The sequence below is a fragment of the Scardinius erythrophthalmus genome (genome assembly GCF_964197995.2).
Source record: "Scardinius erythrophthalmus genome assembly, chromosome: 14".
Classification (NCBI taxonomy): Eukaryota; Metazoa; Chordata; class Actinopteri; order Cypriniformes; family Leuciscidae; genus Scardinius; species Scardinius erythrophthalmus.
This window is the reverse complement of record NC_138234.1, coordinates 38,071,962-38,099,289: the sequence shown is the minus strand read 5'-3', so window position 1 is coordinate 38,099,289 and position 27,328 is coordinate 38,071,962. Positions and strand designations below refer to the sequence as shown.

Here is a 27,328-nt window from a genome sequence, read left to right as displayed (position 1 = left end):
AACGAAGAATGTATCCGGGCACCAGTATTGAGGACGGGACAAGGTTTGTAAAAACACGATTCCCGAAGGAAGTTGCCTCCCTCCCGTACAGCAGAAAAATAGAGACGGCAGAGGGACCACAATATTTCCGGGTGATGCACAGCCACCAGGTGAAGACCTGTTGGCTTTGCATGAGCCCGGACCATGTGGTAAAGAATTGTCCGGACTTTAAGTGTTTTAAGGGCGAGGAGAGGGGGCATTTCGCGAGAGACTGCAACGCAGTAACATGCCCGGATTTCAAATTGGTTTTAAACAAGTGTGAGTGTTGGATGGGGAGTGAGGAGGAGGAGCAACAGGTAAACGGGCAGATGCATGAACAAGACAACGAAGAGCGAGATGAGGAATTAAGAGGATTACAAAACAATGAATCAACAAGGAATGAGGATATTGAGGATCAAGAGGAAGAGTGTAATGGACATGAGAAACAATCACAACAAGAAGAGGAAACATGGACACAGATGGACTTGACTGAAAGTTTGGAAAGTGCTTTGGTTGCGGTGGATTTGAATGAACAAAGTATTAAGGAACAGATAAAGATACAACAAGAGAGAGATGGAGGGACACAAATGGATTTGACTGAAAGCTTGATGGACACTGTGGAACTTAATAATCAAAGGAATAAAGATCAAGCGGCTGTAAAGGAAAGTGAAGGGGGAAAAGAAAAAGAAGAGAAACAACTGATGTCAAATAAAAGAAGACCAATCAAGGTAAAGCCAAATTTAGAGACTGCTAGAAAAAAAAAACGCTTAAAGAGGACTTAATTGAGACTGGTAATATGTATGAGGTGTTAAAGGATTTGCAGGAGAATGAACTAAAATGATGGGTTTTATAATTTTTTTTATATGTTTCATGCTTTTAAGAATTGTTACTTTTAATGCCAGAGGACTTTTAGACATAAGAAAATTTGAGAAAGTGAAAGAAATGTTTAAAGGTAAAGAAACTAACTGGAGGGAAGGGTACATAACCGAAATAAGAAAAAAGTGGAATGGAGAAATATTATATAACAATGGTGACGATAGAATGGGCAGAGGAGTAGTGTTTTTAATAAAAGAAAACAGTGGTGTAACGTGTAAAACAATCTATAATGATAAAAATGTATAGCAGTTGAAATGGAGTTTGAAGGAAAAAAAGTGATTGTAGTCAATGTTCATGCGCCAACAGAAGAGACTGGAAAAAGCGAATATTTTAAAGTGTTAAGAGAACTTATAAAGAAATACAAAGAAGTTATTATGATGGGTGATTTTAATACTGTTTTTTGGCAAATTAGAAATGGCGGAGGGAATGGTTTTTAAACCGGATAAAGGAAGAAAATAATTGAAGTTATTAGGCAAGGCAAGGCAAGTTTATTTATATAGCACATTTCATACACAATGGCAATTCAAAGTGCTTTACATAGAAGAAATTAAAATAATAAAAAGAAATAAGAATAATTAAAACAGTTTAGAAAAATAAAATAAAATACAGTACAGTCCACAGTGCTCATTCAGTAAATGCATAGCTAAACAGAAGTGTTTTGAGTCTGGATTTGAAAGTGACTACAGTAGGAGCACGTCTGATCTCCTCTGGAAGCTGGTTACAGCTGCGGCTGGCATAATAGCTAAAAGCGGACTCGCCATGCTTAGAGTGAACCCTTGGTATTTCTAGCTGATATGATCCTAGTGATCTGAGTGATCTAAACAAAGCATCTAATTCTTGCAAAATTTTTCAGATGAAAGTGTCACAGTGTGACAAATGAGAGGGCGGAACTAAAGTTCGCCGCAATTGTGTCCCCTCCGGTACAATAACAAAGACACACCCCCCCCCCCCCCCCCCCGTATAAATGTGTATCTGTTGCCTTGCCAACCGGGATGAGGAAATCGACATCAGGTGTGGGGAATTAATCTAGAGCCATGACGAAGCCATGTGGGCATTGAGAAGGATATAAAAAGCCAGCGAAGAGAGACTGTGGTGTGGTTCTTCCCCGAGATGAGGAGATGTGAGGCACGCAGCGCGTGAGCGGCCGTGGCCGCTGATGCGGAGGGAGGCCGCGAGAGAGAGAGCAAGAGAGAGACACAGAAAACTTCGGCTGGATTGCGGGCGGAAGCTTCGGGTGCACCGTGAGTCTGTCGAATTGCAGTTTTATTGTGGAAATGAGCACGAGTGAAACCTTACAGTGTGTGGTGGAAATGTGAGTGTGGGAATTATTTTTGCTCTTCACTCGCAGTCACAGCTGTCCATTCCTCTCTCTACTCTAAGTCCAGTGAAGAACCTGCTAACGCTGTGAGTTACACGTGTCTGTTCCTCCCCCTGTCTGAGTCCAGTGAAGAGCTTGCTAACGCTGTGAGTTACACGTATCCATTCCTCTCTCTGTCTGGGTCCAGCGAAGAACCTGCTAACGCTGTGAGTTATACGTATCCATTCCTCTCTCTGCCTGAGTCCAGTGCAGAGCCGGCTAATGCTGTGAGTTATACATATTCTCCTCTCTCTGCCTGAGTTCAATGAAGAGCCTGCTAATGCTGGAAGAGCCTGCTAATGCTGGAAGGGCCTGCTACTGCTAGTGAAGAGCCTGCTAATGCTGTGAGTTATACGTATTCTCCACTCTCTGCCTGAGGCTAGTGAAGAGCCTGCTAATGCTGGAAGGGCCTGCTAATGCTAGTGAAGAGCCTGCTAATGCTGTGAGTTATACGTATTCTCCACTCTCTGTCTGAGTCCAGTGAAGAGCCTGCTAATGCTGTGAGTTACACGTGTCTATTCCTCCCTCTGTCTGAGTCCAGTGAAGAGCCTGCTAATGCTGTGCCGAGAAACGCGAAGAGAACGCTGAAGAGAATGCGGAAGCTGTGGATTATGTCCATTCCTCTCTCTGTCCGAAGGTGCTGAGAAACGCGAAGAGAACGCTGAAGAGAATGCGGAAGCTGTGGATTATGTCCATTCCTCTCTCTGTCCGAAGGTGCTGAGAAATGCGAAGAGATACATAAAGAGATAACCTGAACTGAAGAGACTTTTAACATTGTTTTTATTATTTAATAAAGAGTATATTTATTTTGAATGTTGTGTCCGCCATTTCTTTGTGTCCACGGCCGGCTCCTCAGGGGCGGCACGCAAGCGAAGGGGTGGGCGGCCCGCTGGCGCTCCACCCCGACCTGTGACAAAAGTATGCTGATTTAGTTATTGCTTTGACATGACTACTGAAACTAAGGTCTGACTCTAGTGTCACACCAAGATTCCTGACTTGATTTTTAGTTGTTTGACCCCTAGAGTGAAGGTATGCGTTCACCTTGAGAACTTCATCTTTGTTTCCAAATGCAATGACTTCAGTTTTGTCTTTGTTTAACTGAAGAAAGTTTTGACACATCCAACTGTTGACTTCATCAATGCATTGGCACAGGGAGTCAATGGGGCTGTAATCATTAGGCGATAGGGCTAAGTAGATCTGTGTGTCGCCTGCATAGCTGTGGTAAGCAATTTGGTTCTTTCTCATTATTTGGCTCATTGGGAGCATGTACAGGTTGAACAGGAGTGGCGCAAGAATTGAGCCTTGAGGGACTCCGCATGTCATGGATGTCCACTCAGACTTATGGTCTCCTATACTCACATAATAACCTCTCCCATCTAAGTATGACCTGAACCATTTTAGGACTATTCCAGAAAGCCCCACCCAGTTTTCCAGCCTGTCCAGAAGTATGTTATGATCGACAGTGTCAAATGCAGCACTGAGGTCGAGTAGTACCAGCACCGATAATTTGCCTGAATCAGTATTTAAGCGAATATCGTTTATTATCTTTATGAGCGCTGTCTCTGTGCTGTGATGCGGTCAGAAACCAGATTGAAAATTGTCAAAGTATCCATTCGAATTTGTTTGGAATTATTAATGGAAGAAAACAATATGATTGATATATGGAGAGAAAGAAATGAAAAGACAAAAGAATACTCAAGGAGGCAGCTAGTTGGGAATTTTAAGCGTAAAACAAGAATAGATTTTATTTTATGCACAAGAAATATTGAAGGTTTTATAGGGAAAATAAAATATGAAGAAACAAGCCTAAGCGACCATAAGCCCTATTTTTATGCAAATAGACTGGAGTACAGTGAAAAGAGGGCCGGGAGTATGGGTTTTAAACACAGAAGTTTTAAAAAATGAAGATTATGTTTAAGCGTTAAGGAAATTATTGAGGAAGATGGAGGGACGAAAAGAAAAAGAAAACGAAATGTACAACGATGACAAACGGATATGGTGGGAAAATGTGAAGTATTTAGTAAAAAAAAAGTTTACAATAAAGTACTGTAGGTTAATACAGAAAAGTAAAAAATGTAAAGAAAAAGAGCTAAGAGAAAAACTGCAAACTGAATTAAACAAGAACGGAAAAGATATACAAAAAATAAAATAAATGGAGGAAATTTTTAAAGAAATGGAAGAGGAAAAAATACAAAGGGGCAAAATCAAGAAGTAAAGCAAAGTACACAGTAGAAGGGGAGAAGCACAAAGTTTTTCTTTGATCTGCAAAAGAGAAAAGGGAAAGCGAAAATGATTAACGAAATAAGAGGAAAAAATTGAGTAATAGTAGAAACAAAATGAGGAAATATTAAAAGAAGTAAAATCATATTATGAGAACCTATTTAGTGCAGAGGGGGTAAAAGAAGAAGAAAAACTGGAGTTACTGAAGCAAATAAAAACTAGAGTAGGAGAAGTGGACAAAAAGGAGTGTGATAAAGATATAAGAGAGGAAGAGATACAAAGAGCAATAAGTGAATTGAATAAAAAGAAAAGTCCAGGTATAGATGGTTTGGGGAGTGAAATTTATATAGTTTTTAAAGAACTTCTAACCAACATTTTAAAAGAAGTATATGAAGAGATTTTTAGGAAAGGGGAGATTAATCAAAGAATGGGATTAGGTTTAATGAAATTGATATATAAAAGAAAAGGAAAAAAGGTAGATTTAAGGAATTACAGACCAATTACAATGCTCAACACTGACTTACAGATTTTAACAAAAATTTTAGCAAACAGATTAAAAGAAATAATGCCGAGTATTATTAAAACAAATCAAGTGTATGGTGTTAAAGGAAAATATATCGCTGATACAACAATTGGCATAAAATAAATGATAAGGTATTTAAATGAAAAGAACAGAAAAGGATATATAATTAGTTTAGATTTTGAAAAAGCGTTTGACAGAGTGGAACAAGAATTTTCATTTGGTGTTTTAAAGAGTTTTGGTATTGGAGAGAATTTTATTAAATGGATTAAAATTTTATACAAAGGAGCGATAACGAAAATGAATTGTAACGGGTTTTTAACACAATGTTTTAAAATTACTAGATCGGTAAGGCAATGATGTCCACTGTCAGCTCTTTTATATTCTTTAGTTTCTGAACCACTAGGTCTCGCCATAAAACAAGAAGAGGAAATAAAAGGAATAGGTTTTGAGGGAGAAGAGAATATAATATTTCAATATGCAGATGATACTACAGTGATGGTAAAAGATCTAGAGAGTGTTAAAAAAAGCAATGAGAATAGTAGAAATGTTTTGTAAGGGATCAGGAGCCAAAGTAAATGCAGAAAAAAACAGTATATATGAAATTTGGAGGGGCGGCAGATTTAACAAACAATTTTGCTTTTAAGGAAACAAAAGAAATAAAGATTTTGAGTGTTTTAATGGGAATGGATGAAAAGAAGGTAGGAAAAATAATGTGGGAAGAATTATTAGGGGGTATCGAAAGGAGGATGAACTTTAACGTTGAAAGGGAAGGTTTTAATTCTGAATGTTTTAATGGTTTCAAAATTATGGTATGTTTTATATGTGTCATATGCCGTTGTGGGCAGAAAAAAGGCTGAAAAAATGTTTTTTTTTTATTTTTTAAGGGAAGGGAAGCCTGCAAGAATTGCGTACAACGCTTTAATAGGTGCAATGGGGAATGGAGGATTGGGTTTAATGGATTTTGAACAAAGAAAGAATAGTTTAAGAGTGAAAATAATGCAAAAGTACTTAGACGAAGAAAACAAAGTGACATGGAAAAAAACAATGGAATATTTTTTAAGTAAATGTGGGAATTTTAATCTAGGAGATAATATACTGTGGATGAGAGCAAAGAAAGGGATGACAGAGGAGTTGCCAGATTTTTACAAGGAACTGATGAGCGCCTGGGGTAAATTTTTAACTAATGTACATTTTAATCCACAAGGTAGAGAGAACATTTGAAATCAGTCTTTATTCTTCAACAACAGCATTTTAAATCAAGGAAAGGAGATCTTTTTTAAGAAATGGTGGGAGCTGGGAATTACAAGAGTAAGAGATGTTTTATATGAGTTTAAAGAGGGATTCTTACCAGTGCAGTATATTGTAGATGTAATGGAGGAGGCAAAGGAGGATTTTAGCAGACAGCAGATAATAAACTAATATGAGATAATCAAACAGGCAATACCCAAAGACCGGATAAAAAGAATTGAAGTATGGAAGAGGGGAAAAATGGAAAAGAAGTGTATATGAAGTTGGGAGAAAAATTGTATGGTTTTAAAACTTGTACAGTGAAGATGTTTTATGTTTTTTTTAGAGATGGTGTTTTTAAAGAGCCGATTGTAAATGGATACTGGGTGCAGTAATTCAAAGATCTAAAAGAAGAGTGTATATGGAGAAACATGAGGGGAGGTGTGTGGAAACAAAATTGGAATGTTTGGAGTATTTTATAAGACATAAAGTGTTTTTATTGAGACAGTTTTAAATAAAATAGGAATTGAGCAAAATGCTTTGTGTAAAGTGTGCCAGGAAAAGGAAGAGTGGATTTTACATCTGTTTTTATATTGTAAAGAATTGGAGGAATTTTTAAAGAAATGTAAATGTTTAATTAAAGATGTGACTGAGGAGTGGGATGAAAATGGAATGGAATGGAATAGAGTGGTGATGTTTTGTTGGGAAAAGAAGTGTCAAAACAAAAGTTTTATTAATCTGTGTGTAATGTTAATGAAAAGTGCAGTATGGGAGAAGAACTGTGGCTAAAAAGGAAAAAATCGTGTTGGATGTTTGGATTGTGTTTAAAAGGAAAACTGAATTATATATTGAAAGATTGTATGTGTATTTTAAAAGTGAAAATATGTTGGATGCTTTTTATGAGGTTTTTACCCCAAAAGTTTGTTGTGTTTTAAAAGATTTAATGTGGAAGCTGCAGGAGATTTTTAAATGATGTATGGAAAGAAAGATATGTGATGTAGAGATGATTGTAGAATAAAAACTGTATTTTTTATTGTATTTATTTTTATTGTATTGTATTGATTGAAATTCTTAATAAAAAAAATAAATAAATACTTCTAGCAGCAAAGAAGGATAAATGGCTGGACAACTGGAGACGGGAAGAGGTCGAAACATGCGGAACGTGAGAGGTGACGAGCGCAGCTATGGCAAAGAGCTGACGGTGCTCGTGGAGATGGAAGGGGAGGACAGAATCACAATGATGGAACTATTGAAGAGCATGAAAGAAGAATGCGGAGGAGTGATTGGTTGCAGATATAAATCTCCAAAAGAGTATGAATTAACAATGGTCGTGTAATGGTGAAAGAAGTGGATTGCATGGAGGTGGTCGTTTCTTTCCTAGGATTCCCCATGTACATTTAAGATGAAGAAATATTGAACAAACTAAAGGAATGAGGAGTAACAGCGACGTCTAAAATCAAGAGGAGAATGTGGCCGGGAACTGACATTGCGGATGGGACAAGGTTTTTAAAAGTTAAATTCAACAACGTCGTCAAATCGCTGCCCTCCTCAACAAAGTTTGAGACGCTCGGCGGGATGGAACACTTCAGGGTTATACACGACCGACAAGTGAAGGTTTGCCGTCTGTGTATACAACCGAGGCATGTTGTGAGGGACTGCCAGAGCTTTAGGTGTTTTAGATGCGACAAACAAGGACATTATGCAAGAGAGTGCAAAGAGGCGAATTGTGACGTGTGTGGAATGCGGCCAGGACTATGCGTGTGTAAAACGCCGGCAGTGATGGAAGAGGGGAACAGAGAGGAAAAATTGTCAGATCTGTCCTAGGTGGAGGAGAGCGAAGAAGAGGAAGATGTAATTGCAGAAGGAGAGGTGAGTCAAAGCACCTGGGGAAAGGAAGAGAGAGCGACAAAAAGGGGAGACATTGAGAACGAGAGCAGCCAAGAGGAGGTGGGCTCAGGGCAACGGATGGGAGAGAGAAAGAAAAAAGAGAGTACAGCAGGTAAAGAGATGGTTCCTAGAGACCTGGAGTCTGAAGATGGAGACGGGAAGATGGTAAAAAATGACGGCGAAGAAGGTGACAATGCCAAAAGTAAGGGAGGAAAACAACGGGAGGAAAAAAGAATGAAGAAGGACGAGGGGGGAGGAAAGGAGAAAGAAATGCCAGAGAATCCTGTGACAAACGTGGAGGAAGACATGGACACGAGTGAGGGGAAAAGTATGCTGAAGAAAAGAAAGAAGAAAAGAGCGGAGGAGCATAAGACAGAAAGTAAGAGCTTGATTTAATTTGAATGAGTATAAATCCCTTAAAAACTGTGATAATCACTATGTGGGGTATTATGCACATCGCGTGTCTGAACAGTAATGGGCTAAGAGACCTAAAAAAGTTCGAGAGGGTAAAGAGACTTTTAAAAGCTGATGTGCTATGCTTACAAGAGATGCACTGGACAGGGGACATAATTGATAATTTAAAAAAGAGATGGGAGGGAGAAATTTACATGAGTCACGGAAATGTAAAAGCCTGTGGAGTGGCTATTCTGATAAAAAGAGAGTGCAAAATGTGAAACAGATATATAAAGACAGAAGCGGGAGATTGCTAGGACTTGAATTTATGTTTTGCAATGAACTGTTTAGGCTTATAAACATTTATGCACCGAATATAGAGGTTGACAGAAAAGAAGTCTAATTAAATGAAGACACTATGTAAAGGAAAATGTATAGTGGTTGGGGACTTCAACGTGTGGTGCACGAGACTGGACGCTTCAAGTAGTGCCAATGTTAATGCCATATGATGGGTCAAGAAAGCTCTTAACAGAGTGCGGAATGATGATATAGTTGATGTGTGAAGAGAATTCATATAAAAGAAAATTTTTCGAGAAGACAAATGGTGATGGTTTGCTTGAAACAGAGTCATATAGATTTATGTTTGACGAAAAGAGAAATGTTAAAATATGTTAAAAATGTGAAATATAAGTTTGTTGGTTTAAGTGATCATGCTGTGTTGCAACCTGGTCTCACAGAATTCCGTGAAATGAACACGGCCCCTTAACTCAAAATCCGTGGCAGTTTCACGGAATCGCCGAAAATTCTGTTATGTGCCCACGGAAGTGATCCCTATGTAAGTCAATGACAGGCAGCATCCGTGGTCCACACACGGATTCCCTGTTCCAACACCTGCGCTCCCCCAGTTGACGTCGTTTTATAATTTTGAAACATATGGCTTTAAATATTCTGAGTTTTCTTAAAGTACTTCACTTTAAATATTTAGTTATAGGGCCCTATCTTGCACCCAGCACAATTGACTTTGTACACCGACGCATGTATCATTCCTATTTTGCACCCGCGCAAAGCGCGTTTTTCCCTCCACAGAAGCACGTCGGTAAACTAGGGAATGAACTTGCGCTCCCTGGGCGGTTCAGCGCAAAAAAGGAGGCGTGTTCCAGCGCAAACGTTCCTTCATGCTATTTTGCAGGTTTAGAAAACAATTGCGCTACTAACCAGGAAAAAATAGTTTAAAGTCAGTGGCGCGTTGTGCATGTTATTCATATGCTATTTTAAGGGCGCATGCTTGGCCATAATCAATGTAGCGTGTGCACAACGCGCATACACTTTGATTCTCTCATCTACACAGAAGCAGCAGTTTTCATTTTTGCAAATCATACATTATTATGATAGACAGACAGACAGACAGACAGATAGATAGATAGATAGATAGATATACAATTTATTATAAAAGCATACATCTAGCTTACACATTTACCCAAATTATCATACGCCTTTTTAACCGAAGTTAATTTGGGTGGGTTTCTCCATCCCCAACGTCCCTGACGAGAGCGGTGGTCTCCTCGGCTGAGAACCGCTCCTGGCGCTCGCCTGGCAAATCCGCCGTTACAATAGGAATCCGCTTTAGAAAAAGCGCGCCTGTGAGATGATGCTCTGATTGGTTTATTTCACGTTACGCCCAAACCACACCTATGAATAATGAAGCTACTTCAGACCAACCCATTTTAGATTTGCGCCTGGCGCAAGAGTCATTTATCCCGCCGGGAAAATAGCAACAGCGCCAAGACCCGCCCACAAAGTTATTTGCGCTTTGACACTTGCGTTTCAGATCGTTAAAATAGGGCCCTTAAAGTGATTTTAACTTGATATGGCTTGTTCTGTCGTCGTTTGATCGCTAGGATAACTTCGGGTCGCCCTGTTCCGTGACGGTACCACGGAATATTCAGTGGTCGCCACAGATTGTTTCACCTTCACTGGACGATATTGCCTATTGCTGATTTTGACACTTTAAGTAGGCTATTCAAGTTGTCTGTGTTTGCGATGCAATGTAGCCCAATTAAACTTTAAACCTCTTATCTCCCCTGATCAGTTTGTATAGCCCTTTGCTTATTGTGAAATTCCGTGGTGGACACACGGATAACCGGATCACTAGAGGCAGGCTTGATTAATCAAACTCCCCACCTCTCCATCCATCAGCTAAGTTTAAATACTATTTGGACTAATTTACTATTTTTTTTTTTTTTTTTTTTTTTTTATACTGTTTACGGAATTGACAGATAGGCATATACAAACAACAAAACACGATAAAGACTAATAATAAATGAATGTTAAATCGGAAGAGTCTGTTGCCATGACGGCGACACGCCACACTTCCGTATGCGCATCCTAGAATTTCGCGTTTTTTACAGCCATTGCGAGGATCACCTCTACAGATCGGTATGTATCTCAAACCTGCATTACTTATTTATTTACATCACCTTTATTGTTTATTCCCGCACTGCAATTGCAATAATGCAAACTTTGGCTAACGTTACTGTTTCAACGTTACTGTTTCAAAAGTGGATAGTAAAACACATGTTTATTGGTTAGGATGAAATGGTTTCTCAACGGGCAGAAATGAAAACTTTTAGTTAAAATGTCTTAAAAAGGAATTTGTAGTTTTCTACAATGGTAACAGACATTATGCCTTCTGTCTGGTTTACAGCATCAAAACATGTCAAAAAGTGGAGGGCTCAAGAAGACCTGCACAGCGTGCAACAATAAAATCTTTAATGGCTTCAAAATGTGCCCTATTTGCAAGGCCCCACAGCCTAAAAATGTGCGCCTAAAAAAAAAGATTGAAAAATTTGAGCAAAAAAAAAAGACATGGGTTGCCAACACTAAAAAAAAAAACAGGTGACCTCACACTTATGGGACGATGCCGTCATTTTGGTAAGTAACTTTTGTTGTTCTATGTCACCATAGTCCAGTTATTTTGGGGTACTTGGGGGGACTTTCTGATTCTTAGACAAGATAATGCATTAACATCTTTATGTGGGCTATTTTTATTCAACAGTTTCAGCATCTTAACTACTCTACTGTCATTGAAAAACATTGCAAACAGACCAAAGACTCTCAGGATCACTTTGGTCATAGCCTGCACTGCAGTACTGTAAGATGTTTCACAGTGCTCTTCATATGAAGAACATTTGACTTTCCCCTTTGCACAACAAGCACCAGTATGTAAGCACATGGCGCTCTGTTGACATCACATTTTGTGAGCTATTTGACATGTGAACTGAACTTGGCCAATAAGACACAAGTGCATTAGATATCAGACTGAAATCTAATGGTGCTACCATCTGACCTTGTTAGTGAGTGAGACTGCATCTCCTACGAAATGGCATTTAGTTTTCACCAAAAGTAATACTACTAGATGGTATTCATCCCTCCTGGGATGGTGCTGCTCTTCTCTCTAGTAATATGGCTCATAGTCTTAGAGCTCAAACATGACAATCTGGGGCTCAGGTCAGGAAGCAGACAGACTGGCTTAACCGACTGTCTGTGTTGTGGTTTAATTCTTTTCAGGGGAATGACTTCAAAGATATTTGACATCAGAAAAAATTAGACTTTATTAACAAAACAAAGCCGAGTGCCCCTCTGAAGAAAGACCCTCCAGAAAGATTGCCCAGCAAACGTATATACCCTCTCCTTGTCCCAAACATGGTAATACATTCTATAGGTATTTTGAGAAATAGTTTTGTACCATGTGACATTACTGAAATAGAATTTTCTGCTGTAACAACACCTTGTGCTCTCAGGTTCCAAAGTCAGCCAAAGTCACCCACAGACAAGGAAATAATAATAGTGTACAAAAAAACAGTTAAATTACTTATTTTCTAAATAATAAAATCTTCAACATCTGCTAGCGGCCTCGCATCACCAAGGTCAGATAAATCCTATCACATAGAGCCTCTTTCACCTAGCTATCATCATATAGAGACTGTGTCTGTTCCCCGAATTTGGAAATCCAAAAAACGTTTAAACCCAACTAAGGTAAAAAATTTAATTGATGTTCAACAAATAAAAAACAGCTATAATACAGATGAGCAAATGCTAAAGCTTGGGTTGCTGAATATTCGATCGCTTACTTCAAAAGCACTCGTTGTTAACGATATGATTTCAGATAATAACCTAGATGTGCTGTGTTTGACAGAAACCTGGCTAAAACCAAGCGATTACATTACTTTAAATGAGTCCACCCCGCAAGATTACCGTTATAAACATGAGCCTCGTCTGAAACGCAAAGGGGGTGGTGTTGCTGTAATTTATAGTAATAGTTTCAATACCACTAAGAAAACAAGTTTTAAATATAATTCTTTTGAAGCATTGGTGCTTAATGTAAAAATATATAGTGTAAACGATAAATCACGTTTGAGATTTGTGCTGGCTACTGTATACAGGCCACCAGGGCACCATACAGACTTTATCAAAGAATTTGCGGACTTTCTATCAGAATTAATATTGACTGCAGATAAAGTACTAATTGTTGGTGATTTTAATATACACATCGATAATGAAAAAGATGCATTGGGATTGGCATTTAAAGACATTGTAAATTCAATTGGAGTTAGACAACACGTGTCAGGACCTACTCATCGTCGTAATCATACTCTAGATCTAATATTATCACACGGAATAGATGTGGATGCCGTTGAAATTCTGCAGCAGAGCGATGACATCTCAGATCATTATCTAGTCTCGTGTAATTTGCATTTAGCCAAGGCTGCAAAGCCGACTCCGTGTTTCAAATATGTGAGACCTATCACTTCTGCTACTAAAGATTGCTTTATTAATAATCTTCCTAATCAGTTTCATCATCTCAGCATCTCAGATAGCTTAGAAGAACTTGATATTACAACAGAAACGTTTAACTCTCTCTTTTCCAGCACTTTAGACACAGTTGCTCCGTTGCGCTTAAAGAAGATTAAAGAAAATAGTCCAACGCCGTGGTACAACGAGCACACTCGGCCCTTAAGAGAGCAGCCAGAAAAATGGAGCGCAACTGGAAGAAAACAAAACTAGAGGTATTTCGCATTTCATGGAAAGAGAGCTCAATTACTTACAGAGAGGCTTTAAAAGCTGCTAGATCTGCTTATTTTTCAACCCTATTAGAAGAAAATAAACATAATCCTAGGTATTTATTTGAAACGGTGGCTAAACTAACGAAAAATAAAGCTTCAAGCACCGAAGTTTCCAAGCAACACAGCAGTAATGACTTTATGAACTTCTTCACTTATAAGATTGATAATATCAGGGACAAAATTATAACTATGCAACCATCTACTACAGTATCACATCAGGCAGTGCATTGTAGTCTCCCTGAGGAAAAATTTGATTCATTCGTTGCTATAGGAGAGGAAGAATTTACTAAACTCATTAAATCATCTAAATCTACAACATGTATGTTAGACCCTATACCGACTAAGCTACTGAAAGAAATACTTCCAGAGGTCATAGATCCTCTTCTTAATATCATTAATTCGTCTTTGTCTCTAGGATACGTACCAAAAAACTTTAAGCTGGCTATGATTAAACCGCTTGTTAAAAAAGCGCAACTTGATCCTTCAGAATTAGTCAATTACAGGCCGATCTCGAATCTACCTTTTCTGTCAAAGATATTAGAAAAGGCAGTATCCTCACAACTGTGTTCCTTTCTTGAAAGAAATGATATCTGCGAGGATTTCCAGTCAGGATTTAGACCGTACCATAGTACCGAAACAGCTCTCGTTAGAGTCACAAATGATCTGCTCTTATCATCCGATCGTGGTTGTATCTCGCTATTAGTGTTACTCGATCTTAGTGCTGCATTTGACACCATCGACCACAACGTTCTTTTAATTAGATTAGAACATTATGTTGGCATTACGGGAAATGCACTAGCATGGTTTAAATCATACTTATCTGACCGTTATCAATTTGTAGCAGTAAATTATGAGATGTCTCATCGATCACAAGTTCAGTATGGCGTACCACAAGGCTCAGTGCTAGGACCGCTGCTGTTCACTCTGTACATGCTACCCTTAGGAGATATCATTAGGAAACATGGCATTAGCTTTCACTGTTATGCCGATGATACTCAGCTCTATATTTCTTCAAAACCTAACGAAACTTATCAATTCACAAAATTACCGGAATGCATAGCGGATATAAAAAATTGGATGACTTGTAATTTCCTACTTCTAAATTCTGAAAAAACAGAGTTTCTAATTATTGGACAAAAAACTTCCTCACGTAATAATCTAGAATACTGTCTAACACTTGATGGCTGCTCTGTTAAGTCTTCGTCGTCGGTTAGGAACCTGGGTGTGCTCTTTGATACCAATCTTTCATTTGAAAGTCACGTGTCCAGTATCTGTAAAACTGCATTTTTCCATCTTAAAAATATATCTAAATTACGCCATATGCTCTCATTGACAAATGCGGAACAATTAGTTCATGCGTTCATGACCTCAAGGCTAGATTATTGTAATGCTCTACTGGGTGGTTGCCCTGCACGCTTAATAAACAAACTACAGCTGGTTCAAAACGCAGCAGCTCGAGTTCTTACCAGAACCAGGAAGTATGACCATATTAGCCCAGTTCTGTCAAAACTGCATTGGCTCCCTATTAAACATCGCATAAATTTTAAAATATTGCTGATCACTTACAAAGCACTGAATGGTTTAGCTCCGCAGTACTTGAGCGAGCTCTTAACGCATTATAGTCCGTCACGCCTATTACGATCTCAAAATTCCGGCCAGTTGATTATACCTAGAATATCAAAATCGACTGCTGGCGGTAGATCCTTTTCCTATTTAGCACCAAAACTCTGGAACAGTCTTCCTACCATTGTCCGGGAAGCAGACACACTCTGTCATTTCAAAGCCAGATTAAAGACACATCTCTTTGACCTAGCTTTCACATAATACATTATAGACTTCTATAATTTAATGTTATGCTGCATAGATTAGGTCAGCCGGAACCGGGAACACTTCCCAAAAATCCTGATGTACTCGTTACATCATGAGAAGAATGGCATCTACGCTAATTTTAGTGTCTGTGTTTATCCCAAGGTTTTTCCCGCAGCCTGCCGGATCCAGGCCGTATCCAGATCTGACGAAGGACCTTCACCTGGACCGATGACAACGCAGTGCTGAAGTGCCAACTAGTCTCTCCCTATGGAGGATCCCACTACCACTCTACAGATAAGGCGTTGTCGGGAAAATTCGTCTCGCGGTCCTACCCCAAAGCAACAAATAAAATAAAATTCCTTATCAAAATTTATAAGGAAAGACAAGTATTTTGTTTAGGCTTGGCTTGTAGGGAATTCCAAACCTGCATATATACAAACGCACATAACTATAGAACCCATTCTAAATGCGCATGTGAACGCCATCAGCGTTTCTCACAGGTTCGCGTTTAAAGTCTGTGTAGAGAGAATGGTGTCGTCTTAGCGGCCCCTAATTTAATAACAAATGATCATTGCGACGGAACCAAATCAATTAAAACTAACTTTAGATGGAAATAACTTAACTCTGCTGTAAAGCCGAAACAATCTCTGTTACCTTAAATTATACGCTTATCTCTGTAAAGCTGCTTTGAGACAATCTACATTGTTAAAAGAGCTATATAAATGAAGATGACTTGACTTGACTAACACTGTTCTTGATATGAAGCGACATTGCTACCTACACGTAGCCTGACGTCGTCATACTCAGATTCTAGTCAGAATGTGAGTCTGATACTGCTCCATTGAGCTTTGATTATGATTAAGTGACGTATGTTTTTCATTCATGTTTCCGATCTACAAATGCCTTGATCGCGGTTCTCTGTTCCTCTTTTAAAACGAATGCGCTGTCGATATCATCTATAACAGTCGCAATGGCGGAATCTACACATAATGTTTTATAAACAAAGTTCGAGAGGAGCACGTTCAAATAATCAATCCAATCAACTTTTCATCAAACAATGACTGTCTACGGTCTACACTATCAGCATGAGAGGAAGCATGTATTTATTCACTCAGTCAACTCACCTAACATTCCTTGACAGTTTCCAGCATCCCTCCACTCACTCTCGGCTTGTTCTTCCACAGCCTGGAATACGGGGGGAGTACTTTGGGTTCGGGCCGAATACAGAGCCCGGAACCTCTCCTCGGACAGCACGTCAGATATGCATTTATTCTATCTAGTCAAGTCAAGTCAACTTTATTTATATAGCGCTTTTCACAATACAGATTGTATCAAAGCAGCTTCACAGTATTAAATTAAAATAGTACATCAGTGCCTGTCTCTGTAAAACGTCCACGCTTGGTAATGCTGATCAATAGTATTGTTGATTGATTAATTAAATTAAGTATCCCCAACTGAGCAAGCCAAAGGCAACAGCTCAGTTATATCTGACTTATTTGTAAGTGTGAACTCGTGAAATAATAATTCTCCAACGGCAGTCATCTTTGTTGTAAACGAATTCAACCTAAGTGCTCATTGGTGACGTGTATGATTACGTTACGTTGCTCATCTGTCCATCATCGTATAAAGCCCGCCCTGACAATTTGATTGGTCCGAACAATTTTTGTTCGAGCATAATAGCTCCTCAACGGATCGAGTCCAGACCGAACTTCCCGACCTAAAAATTTTGTGGGCCTGGCTAAGTTCGGCTGGCATCCAGGCTAACTTACACGTTTATGCAGGATGAACACGACACATGCATGTGCATACTCTTACTCTTTTGGTCTTTTGTTCTTGTCTTGTAGTTTTGTCATGTGCTTGGGTTTCCTTGGGTTTCCTTTGTCCACTGCTCTGTCATTGTGATTTTTCAATATACTAGCTGCATTTAAGATCACAGAAGATCTGGCAAGGCTTGTTCGACTTGGCTGGCTGGCTAAGTGGGTGAGACTTGTTGGGCAAAAGCCCATGCAAATTCAGCAATATCACTTTTGCCCAACGAAAAAAGTCCCACCCACCTAGCCAGCCAGCCAAGTCGAACAAGCCTGTTTAGTCAGCCATGCAAAGGGCTTCTGGGATCTTCTGGGATCTTGAAAACAACTATTCCTTGTAATGTTCCAAAAGTCTGCCTTGACCATAAGTATTTCGTGTTGACCTGCATTTGTGTCCCAGCTTTGTGATATTCTGATAAGCCGACAAAGATCCATATACACCCACACCAAAGTACTTGTAATTTTTTTTTTTTTTTCTTTCATCTTTAGATAGAGAAGCTGCACTCAGTCTGCTGGAGGCCTTTGCTCCTTCTGGAATATCCACACAAGAAGGCCAAAATGATCTTGCCTAAAGATCTGGTGTTGGGCAAGAATGCACAGACGTGTGTGCAAAACATACATGAGATTTTTAAAATGATGGTTGAAGGTAAGATTATATTTGTATACTATAACATTTATATGTGTAATTTTTTTAGATTGTTATGTATGTAGGGGTAGATGGTGTTGAGTAATTACTGGAAATAGTAAGGGCAACTGTGCTTCTCTGAGTATCTGAGGCTTGTGGGTGTTGTTTTATTTTGCCTTAGCTTTCACATTTTGACCTAATTGCATATTGTACATTTTTTTGTATTTGTACTCTTCTAGCAAATACAAACCAGGCAACAGACAGTAGCCATGAGTCTGAGGAGGCTACTATCACTCTGCATTTTGAGACAATAGCCAACCCATCAACAGGAGTAGAAGGTGCGTTTGGTGCCTTCGCTTTGTGTTCTCCTTGAGATTTTTGTGAGAATGTGCTTTAGCAGCAGATGTCTTTTCACTGCACCTAACTAAACTTTTATGAGACACAATGCTATCTCTCCACACATCCTCAGATTCAGTAGCCACCATATGCATGGACCAGGGGGCTGGGACTATGGCTGATTCGGAACAGGATTTTAGCCAACCTCCTACAGCACAAGGTCTTAAGCTCTTCAGCTTTATTTCTGTTCTTTACATCCTTGTGAGATGTCCTTAAGCAGCAAATCTCTATTTTGACCTGGGGCCGTATTCACAAAGAATTTAATTTTAGCACAAAGAGAATTCATAAATGACGTTAAAATTTCCTCACTAAGGCTAATTTTGAGATCGTAAAAAACTGAGAAGTCAGGCCATTTGTCATCACTGCCGCTCTAGGATTCTTATATAATAAGCTAATCCATGTCCTAAAAGAATGTCCAAACCCAAAATGCAACAGGGCTGCGGTCAAAAAGCCCCACTCCACCCTGTCGAAGGCTTTTTCAGCATCTAAGGATATAGCTGCGATCGGGGTGTTCTCTGAAGCATTTAGCCACATTAGATGAATTAGCCTCCTTACATTATCGGCTGATGACCTTAGACTTCGGTTAAAATTGGCGCCAATATGTCTACATATTTTTTGTAGTATTCTGATGGAATCCCGTCTGCCCCTGGCGATTTGCCCGGCTTTGTTCAAGACGATCTTAAGAAAAAATGTGTATTTGATGTGGAAATATTTACCTAAAGAGGGATTTGAAAAGGCTTTTGTGGAAGGGAGTGAGCTGGTTTGTATAGAAGGGAAAAAGGGGTTATGTATAAAATTTTGATAAATATGATTTATGATGATTTGGGTAAAATTTTGTTGTTTTGCCCTGGCTTTGTGGTTTGTCTGTTTTTTTTTTATTATTGTTTTTTTAAGTGATGTATATGTGGATTGATTCTAAAGCTTATGTGCTTGATGCTTGATTGAGACATGTTATAAGTTTGAAGATGTAATGATGTGAAACTGAATTATTTCTGTTATGTAAATATTATTTTTGTACTTTTTGATAAAAAAAGAAAGAAAGAAAGCCCAATCTCGTCTGATCTTGGAAGCTAAGCAGGGTCGGGCCTGGTTAGTACTTGGCTGGGAGACCGCCTGGGAATACCAGGTGCTGTAAGCTTTTTAGTTTACTTCACTAATGTTCTAACCTTTTTGGCAGCAGATTTCGCTTACGTCCATACCACTTTGAGGGCGCTGTTGGATTACATTTTTATTAAAAGTTTAATTTAGTTTTTCCACTGCAATAGTATATAAACTGATAAAGTTTAGTAGACTGATTTCAGATGATTATTGAGTCTCCAGCAAAGAGTCTCCTTTCCTGCCAGACTTGTTTTCTCTATTGTGTTTTAAATAAGTCAGATCACTTGATTCTCACCTTTCGGAGCCCAGACGTTGAGTCGTTAGGTTGATTGACTTTCACCTATTGTCTTTAATGGCTCTGGGATGGCTTTTGGAATTGGAGTTCCTGGCCAGTATCAGCATGTGAATAGTTATGCTGATTCAATTGGACTCAGAGTAGGGTGTGTTCCCACTTCATTTGCATGCTTTATTCAGAGTTCCCGCCTCTATGTAATCCCTCCCCCTTGGAATGTATATAGCTACAATGTATAATGTTGTAGTTAGATCATGTTGGAAGTTTCTACAGCCACGTACAGAGGAGTTCTCAATAAAGAATAACTTCCGTTGAACACGATCCCGACTGTCTCCTGGTCTCTGCTTTGAAGAAAGAAAAACTTTACAACAGCGCTAAAGAGTTGCTGGTGTCAGGAAGTGTTTGGTTGCAGTGGGTGAGGAAGGCTCACCATTTTGTTCTTTTTATTTTGTTTTAAGTACAGTTTTTGTTTGTTATTTGAGTCCTTTTTTGGTTTAAACACTTCCCAGCAGCCAAGGCTGTCTGGGGAGTTTTCTTATTTTTATTTTTTTCTACAAAATGGACGGATTACTGGGTAAAGACATGGATATGGCAGGAGGATCAAGTCGGATAGGAGGCCCTGGCGTGGAAAAAGGATTACGAGAAAGAAAAGATAAAGACAGAACAGAAAGGATGCAAATTTATACAAAGGAGGCAACTATAACAATGGATTTAGCAGAGGTGCCGGACGGAAAAGCAGAGGATGTTATCAAAGTTTTAACGGAACAGGTGGGACTTGATCAAATATTGGCAGTACGACCTAAACAGAATAAAGAATATGAAGTGACTTTAGCTACAGAAGAAACGTGATGAACTATTAAGCAGAGTAGAAATTAAAGGAAAGATGTGTGGAGTCAAGAAACTAAAGGACAACATATTTGTGTTTTCATTAATGCATCTGCCGGCCTACCTAGATGACACCATTATTGTGGACAAGCTGGAGGGGTGGGGAGTAGTCCCCATCTCACAAATCAAAAGGAGAGTCTACCTGGGTACAGACATCGAAGATGGAACGTGCTTTGTCAAAGTAAAATTCCCTAAAGAAGTGGCCTTGTTACCACACAGTGCACATTTTGAGACAGCGGAAGGAACTCAGTACTTCAGGATTATTCACAGCAGGCAGGTTAAAACCTGTCGGCTGTGTTTGAGTCCGGAGCACATCATCAAAGACTGTCCGAACTTTACGTGCTTCACATGCGAGGAACAGGGCCATTTCGCAAGGGACAGCTAAGCTGTCAAGTGCCCAGACTGTTTTAAAGTTTTAAATAAGTGTGAATGTTGGATGGAAGGAGGAGAAGAAGAGGAGACACAACAGGAACAAGAGGAGGGGAGGCAGATGCAGAATGAAACTTATTAAACAAATGAATCAACTGAGTCAGAAGAACAGCAGAAGGAAGAAGTGGAAGGAGAGGAGATCGAAGAAGAGCCAGAAGAGGACAATGAACAGGAGATTGGAGGTGAGGAGGAGGAGGAGATGGAACACGAGAGACGGACACAAATGGACACCTCAACAAAGACAACGGAACAGTGGAACAGAAGGGGATATGAAAGGAGTAAAAGACTGAAAAAAGACAGGGAAAAAGAAAATGGACAAGAGGGCAAAAGAAAGGACAAGGAATTGTGTGGAGTGACAAGAAGAAGAACGCAGAAGGTAACACCCAATCTAGGAAATGCCAAAAGATTTATAAGAAAAGAAAAAATCAAATGTATGAACAGATTTGAGGTTGTAAAATGTATCGAAGAAGAAGAAGAATTGTGAAATGATGTCTTTTAAACTCTTAGTAATTTTATTTATGGTTTTGAATTTGGTGATTTTAAATGCAATAGGTCTACTGAATAGGGAAAAATTTGAAAGAGTAAAAGAGTTGTGTGAAGAAGATGTTATTGTATTACAGGAAACAAATTGGAAAGATGAAATTATGGAAGATTTAAAAAAGAGGTGGGGTGGAGAAATATATTTTAATAATGGGGATGGAAGAATTGGAAGAGGAGTTGCTATTTTAGTAAGAAAAGAGAAGGATATTGAGGTTAAAGAAATATATGATGATGGAAAAGGAAAATGTATTACTGTTGAAATAAGATATGAAGATAGAGAATTTATTTTGATTAATGTACATGCACCTAATGAAGAAAAGGAAAAGAAGAACTATTTTAGTGCTTTAAGAGACCTAATGGAAAATTAGGAGACCGTAATGATGGTGGGAGATTTTAATACAGGTTTTAATAAAAGAGATATGGCAGATGGAATGGTTTTTAAAACAGATATGGGGAGAAAAGAACGCTCAAGAATGCTGATGAAAGAAAAAAGCTTAATTTATGTGTGGAGAGAGAGAAATGGAAAAAAAGAGAATTTTCTAGAAAATAACTAGTTAGGAATTTCTTATGTCAAATAAGAATTGATTATCTTCAAAACAATAAATGCGTGAAGTGCTGCATGGGGTATGAGGTCTCGGTGCTCTTTGGTTGTGTGGGATGATTAAAGATATTAGAAAAAGTCCAAGGCACTCGAATTGGTGAAAAATTTTTTAAAAAGCCTTTATTTCTTCATGGCTATAACTTTTAAAATTGTTACGGTGAGAAAAAGTAGGCCTACACCTACGCGTTGCGGCTGCTAGCCTTCATCAGGGTGTGTAAAACAAACTTCATCTCAGTTCATTTAACAAGAGTTAATTAGTCGAATTAGAAACACCTGATCTTGACCTGATCAGCTTAAAGATAGGGCTACCTTTCAAAGAGTATGTTTTTCACAATACAATTGAATCAAATACACAAGTCAAATTACATACATGTCAGAATTTGTAATATAACTTCTCAACAAACGAGAAGAAAAAAAAAAAAAAAAAAAAAAAAAAACATCAAATTAACAAGATACAGAGTTAAAGCCACACCGCAGACTTTGTGACCTAAAGAGTTGACGCATACAAGTTACTTTAAATGATTCCTCAGGCCAATATACAGCGTTTGACACTAGTAATGCTCCTAGCGGGGCTGCCCTCTTGAAATACCGCCTATGTAAGTTTGGAGGAGACGGACCGTCGTTGGCCAGGTCATGTGACCTGGAGAACGTATCGCTTTACGGCCGTCACGTGACCATAGGCTCTGCTAAGGCTTTTGGTACTATTTTTCCCGCCTGCTCAGCTCCCGGTCATGGCTGAGGCAAAAACAAAATTTAAAACTGCTTCTGAGGAGGCAAAAAAGAGAAAACGCGAGAAGGATCGTGCTCGAGGGAAAACAAGAGTCGATCTTGGAAAGGAGTTTGCTCGTTGGCGCAGGTTGAAAGAAGAAGCTGGATGTAAAACAGATTCTCTTCTCTCAACTTTATTATTAGACTGGTAAGTTAACTCTTTGCTCCTAGTAACTTATACAGCCATATGTCTTTGTCATTATTTTCGCTGTTTAGTAGAAGCTAAATATGGGCAGATGAAGCTAACATGCTTTTTTTTTTTGCATGTAATTGGTAACGTTATAGCAGCTGTTTTTGCCTGTGTAGAGCTATTAAGCTAACAGTCTATTAGCGAATGCTAACAGGATTTTCTGAATATTGGGAAAGGTTTGCATTTAGCAAACACTTTCTCCTCTAATTCAGAAACGAAACAAGGATGCAACTTATCGATTATCAACAGGCTTTGTTTAGTTTGTTTAGTTTGTATGCAATTGATCTGTTAGCAGTAGTATCTGAGTTAGTTCCCAAAGCTAACAGGTAAAGATGCCAAGCATTATATTGTATAAAAGGTAAGTTACAGTTATAGTGATCATTTGCGAACAGACTACAGATTCAATGAAATGCCAAAACTTTAATTTTTGGCCTGTGCACTTGGCATTGCTTTGACACAATGACTTGTTTTTGTTTTGTTTAGCTACGAACGCAGAGGTCCAGCCACTTCCACACCATGTAAAGGAAAGGGCACAGCAAAACCTCCTGGACCACCAGTATCGAGTGTTACAGACTCTTCGGATCATGACAGGTTTGCATTATGTTTCAACTGTTGACAGTTTGTGGTACAAGTCAAAATATTAATTCAAAAATATATATTTATAAGACTCTACACATGGCTCATTGATGATGATGATGATGATGATATTAATAACATGATACTTTTCACCTACATAAGCGGATTGCCAGTGTCCCTACATTGTAGATGTAAAACTAACAGAACTATACAGACAAATTAGAGCTTCAGTGATATTACCGTACAGTACAACATTCTTTTATTTTTTGGTAGGGGGAGAGAAATGGTCCTTTCAGGTGTAGAGGAGTTGATCACAGAAAGTGGAAAAGTTGATGTGCTTGAATCAAGGTGAGTCCAATAACCAATCATTTTAGGAGAAGAATATACTCATGTTTCCCTTCTTATTATTATTATTTTTTGCAGTATGCACTCGTTGGCAATTTCAGAAAAACACGATGACGAGCTAGAGGCTGCTAATGATTTGCAGAATAGTATGTAAGTGCTTTACACCATTGTATGTGAATTACCATTTTTCTTTATGCATGTATAAAGTGTGCAATTCAATTCCAATATACTTTCTCTGTGCAGGATTGAGATGGAGGAATCTGTTTGCTGGGAAGATGACTCTGATGAGGAATATGTTCCTTTCCTCTATCTACGGTATGTACTGTTAGTAAATTACTAATTATCATAGTAATTTTGCACTAGTCACAAAATATATAAAGCTGTTTAATGACACTGACTCATCAATGTTATTTTATTAGACCTACTGGAACTGCAAGGGCAGAGATTGACAAGCTTCCTGAAATACGCATAGATGAGGCTGTGCTGGATGTAGAGGAGGTGCCCATAGTTCCTGAGGAAGACCAACCCGTTCCTGTAGAACACAAGGTTGAGACTGTAGATGACCTCATAGGAAAGAAAGCGAGCATCTGCTACAATGACAACTTGCTCTCTCTTGCAAGGTATATGAATCTATATGACCTATAGCTTTTCTACTATCTTACGCCAGTCCCTCATTTCTTGTTTTACTTTTAAAGGTACATGCAGTTACCTGTACAGTTTTGTCAGTTCAGAGATCCAATTTTGGGGACGCTATGCAATGGAAGGCCTCCTTTTCACGTGCAATTGAAATCCAGAGGGACTGGTGTCATTCTTGAATGGGTAAGTGTAAGTGCAGCACCATTGTTTTGAGAATAACTACCTGGAGAGCCTGGTAAAAGGTTTCACTTTGCATAAACACCTGATGTGGGGGTTTTGGTAAAGGTTGGGAGAGAATGTATTGAATTTCAAATTGCTCTGTTAATCTTTTCTTAGGTTTGCCCTCATGGACACACAATTTGGCATTGGAATTCTCAGCCACTCCTAAAATTTGGCATGCAAGGAGGCGATTTCATGCTGTCAACAAACATTCTTCTTTCTGGCAACAATTACAGAAAAATCCATCTCCTCTTCAAGTTTATGTGTATGGGAATGGTGGCTGAGACTACATTTTTTGCCATACAGTCTGAATACTGCCTAAAGCCTGTAGAGGAGTTTTGGAAAGAGAGTAGAGAGAGGGTGTTGAACAGGCTTCAACAAAAAACTGAAGTTGTTGTACTTGGTAAGTGTCATTTTCAATGTTTGTATGTCAATAAATGTTGCATTGTTGGGAAGCTGATTACATTACTATAATTCAGTTGTAATCTTATTTCTCTTCTTTTTATCAGGTGATGGCAGAATGGACTCCCCAGGTATGTTGTGCTATAAGACAAATCTTCACGAGTGGAAAAAACTGTTACTCACCCAATGTTATTTGTAGGCCACTGTGCACAATTTTGTACATACACTATGATGGAGCTCGAGACTCGTGATATTGTGCACATTGTGAGCGAGGACAAAAGGAAATTTGGCAGGAATTCGGTCATCTTGGAGAAAGTCTGTTTTGAAAGTACAATGGACTGCCTTCTCAACGAAATCCCGATCAAAGAAGTAGTGACAGATGCTCACATACAAATATCTGCCTTGCTCGGTAAGTATAATCCACACTCAATCTCACTTTTCATCCGTAAATGATTTATCTTATGAAATATAATATCTTCAGATCCAGAACGTGGAAAATACAAGGATTGGAGTTTAACCCATTCGCTGGATGTTTGGCATGCTTCCAAAAATCTTGGAAGGAAGCTCCGCGAAGTAAGAAAATTTGCCACAATTACCACGGTTATATGTTGAATTATTTAATATCAAATAGGAATAGACCATTTGTACAACGTCATTCTCATTATTTTGTAATCAGGCAGCAAAAGGCAAGGAACATTCTGTGCTGATGCATTGGGTCAAGGATATAGTAAACCACTTCTGGTATTGCTGTCAGCATGCAAAAACTGTAGAGCAGTTTAAGGTATGTGAATAACAGATACTCAAAGTGTGTGCTATTGTCAATTGTAATCTATCAATGCTTTTACTTTACAGATGCTGTGGCATGGTGTACTACATCATGTACGCAATGAACACGCATGGGCCACAGGGTTCTGTGAGCATGAGCCATTGGATGACAGCAGTCAAGATAAGCTGTGGATACAGCAAGGTAACGTAGCATTTTGTTTCACACATTTACATAATTTAATTTTGTACAACTACATGTTGATATAACTATATCATTACTTTATTGGCTTGCAGGTTCTGCTGCTCATCAGACCTTAACTGCCATTGTTTTGAATAAACGCTGGCTGAAAAATGTGAAAAAGTACATCACATTCAGGTATGTTTGTGTAGTTTATGTAAGGGTTAATGCCCAAAGAGGGGTCCATTATCTGGTTTTAATGGACGACGGCGAGGCGTGAACCGGACGGTTGCCTCCGCTGAAGTCCATTAATACCTGACAATGGACACCTCGAAGGGCATTAACCCGCTTATACCATGGTCGCCTTTCCTAGGTGTACATTATCACTTTTTAATGGACACCCTGCAGCCAATCAGAATCTAGTATTCACCCAGACCATGGTATAACTACGTTTTATCTTTATCTTTTTGTTGTTTTGGATACTGTAAATACCATACATTTTACTGTAAATACTGTAATTATTAAATTACAGTATTTACAGTAAATTTACTGTAAATACACTAACTGTATTTACAGTAAAATTATACAATTTACTGTAAATACACTTACAATTTCAATCTAATTTTTACAGGACAACGTCAGATTTGGAGAGTTTTCAGAACCATATTCTGATGTATAATGGGAAGCGCTTTGCCTACAAGTATAAAGTGTACAGGACCAGGGTTTTTCTTGCGGCAATTGATTACAACTACCACAATGGCCGCGAGCATAGACGCAACAGAAGAGGAGAAAAAATGTATGTATTTTTACTGAATACACTTTTTCATTTATTGGTGAAAAGGGAATACTATGTGGTATTCCATGTGTTTAGTTACAGAAGGTACTACAACAAGAAGTCGAAAAACTGGAGTGTGCATGTTACAAAGGAGGCCAAGACTTATGCCTACATTCCCGACCTTCAGAAGGCAATTCTTAGGAGAAGATTGGAGAGTGGGTCAGGCCTTCCTCGAAGAAGGACTCTTTCAGAAGATGACCCTGAGCGTCTTGGGCTGGTTGGCACAGCAGACACACCACCACCCACTGCTGAACTTGTGGCAAGACACATTTCCCGGGGAGCAATGGCACTAGTAATGGAAGACTAA

The 27,328-nt window shown here is 38.9% G+C and overlaps 1 protein-coding gene across 1 annotated transcript; it reads left to right on the top strand.

Moving 5' to 3' along the window:
* Positions 1-8: 8 nt before the first annotated feature.
* Positions 9-27,328, top strand: LOC308702226 (uncharacterized protein; the record flags this gene model as incomplete). The annotated part of the gene is made up of 23 exons (XM_081384892.1): positions 9-746; positions 8,046-8,487; positions 17,352-17,413; positions 17,731-17,887; positions 18,106-18,204; positions 18,336-18,422; positions 21,071-21,342; positions 22,830-23,023; positions 23,549-23,656; positions 23,915-23,989; positions 24,065-24,136; positions 24,230-24,301; positions 24,406-24,606; positions 24,682-24,805; positions 24,959-25,244; positions 25,351-25,374; positions 25,443-25,652; positions 25,725-25,816; positions 25,920-26,024; positions 26,096-26,210; positions 26,303-26,384; positions 26,818-26,982; positions 27,058-27,328. The coding sequence occupies 23 exons, from the start codon at positions 9-11 to the stop codon at positions 27,326-27,328; spliced, it is 4,053 nt and encodes a 1,350-aa protein (XP_081241018.1).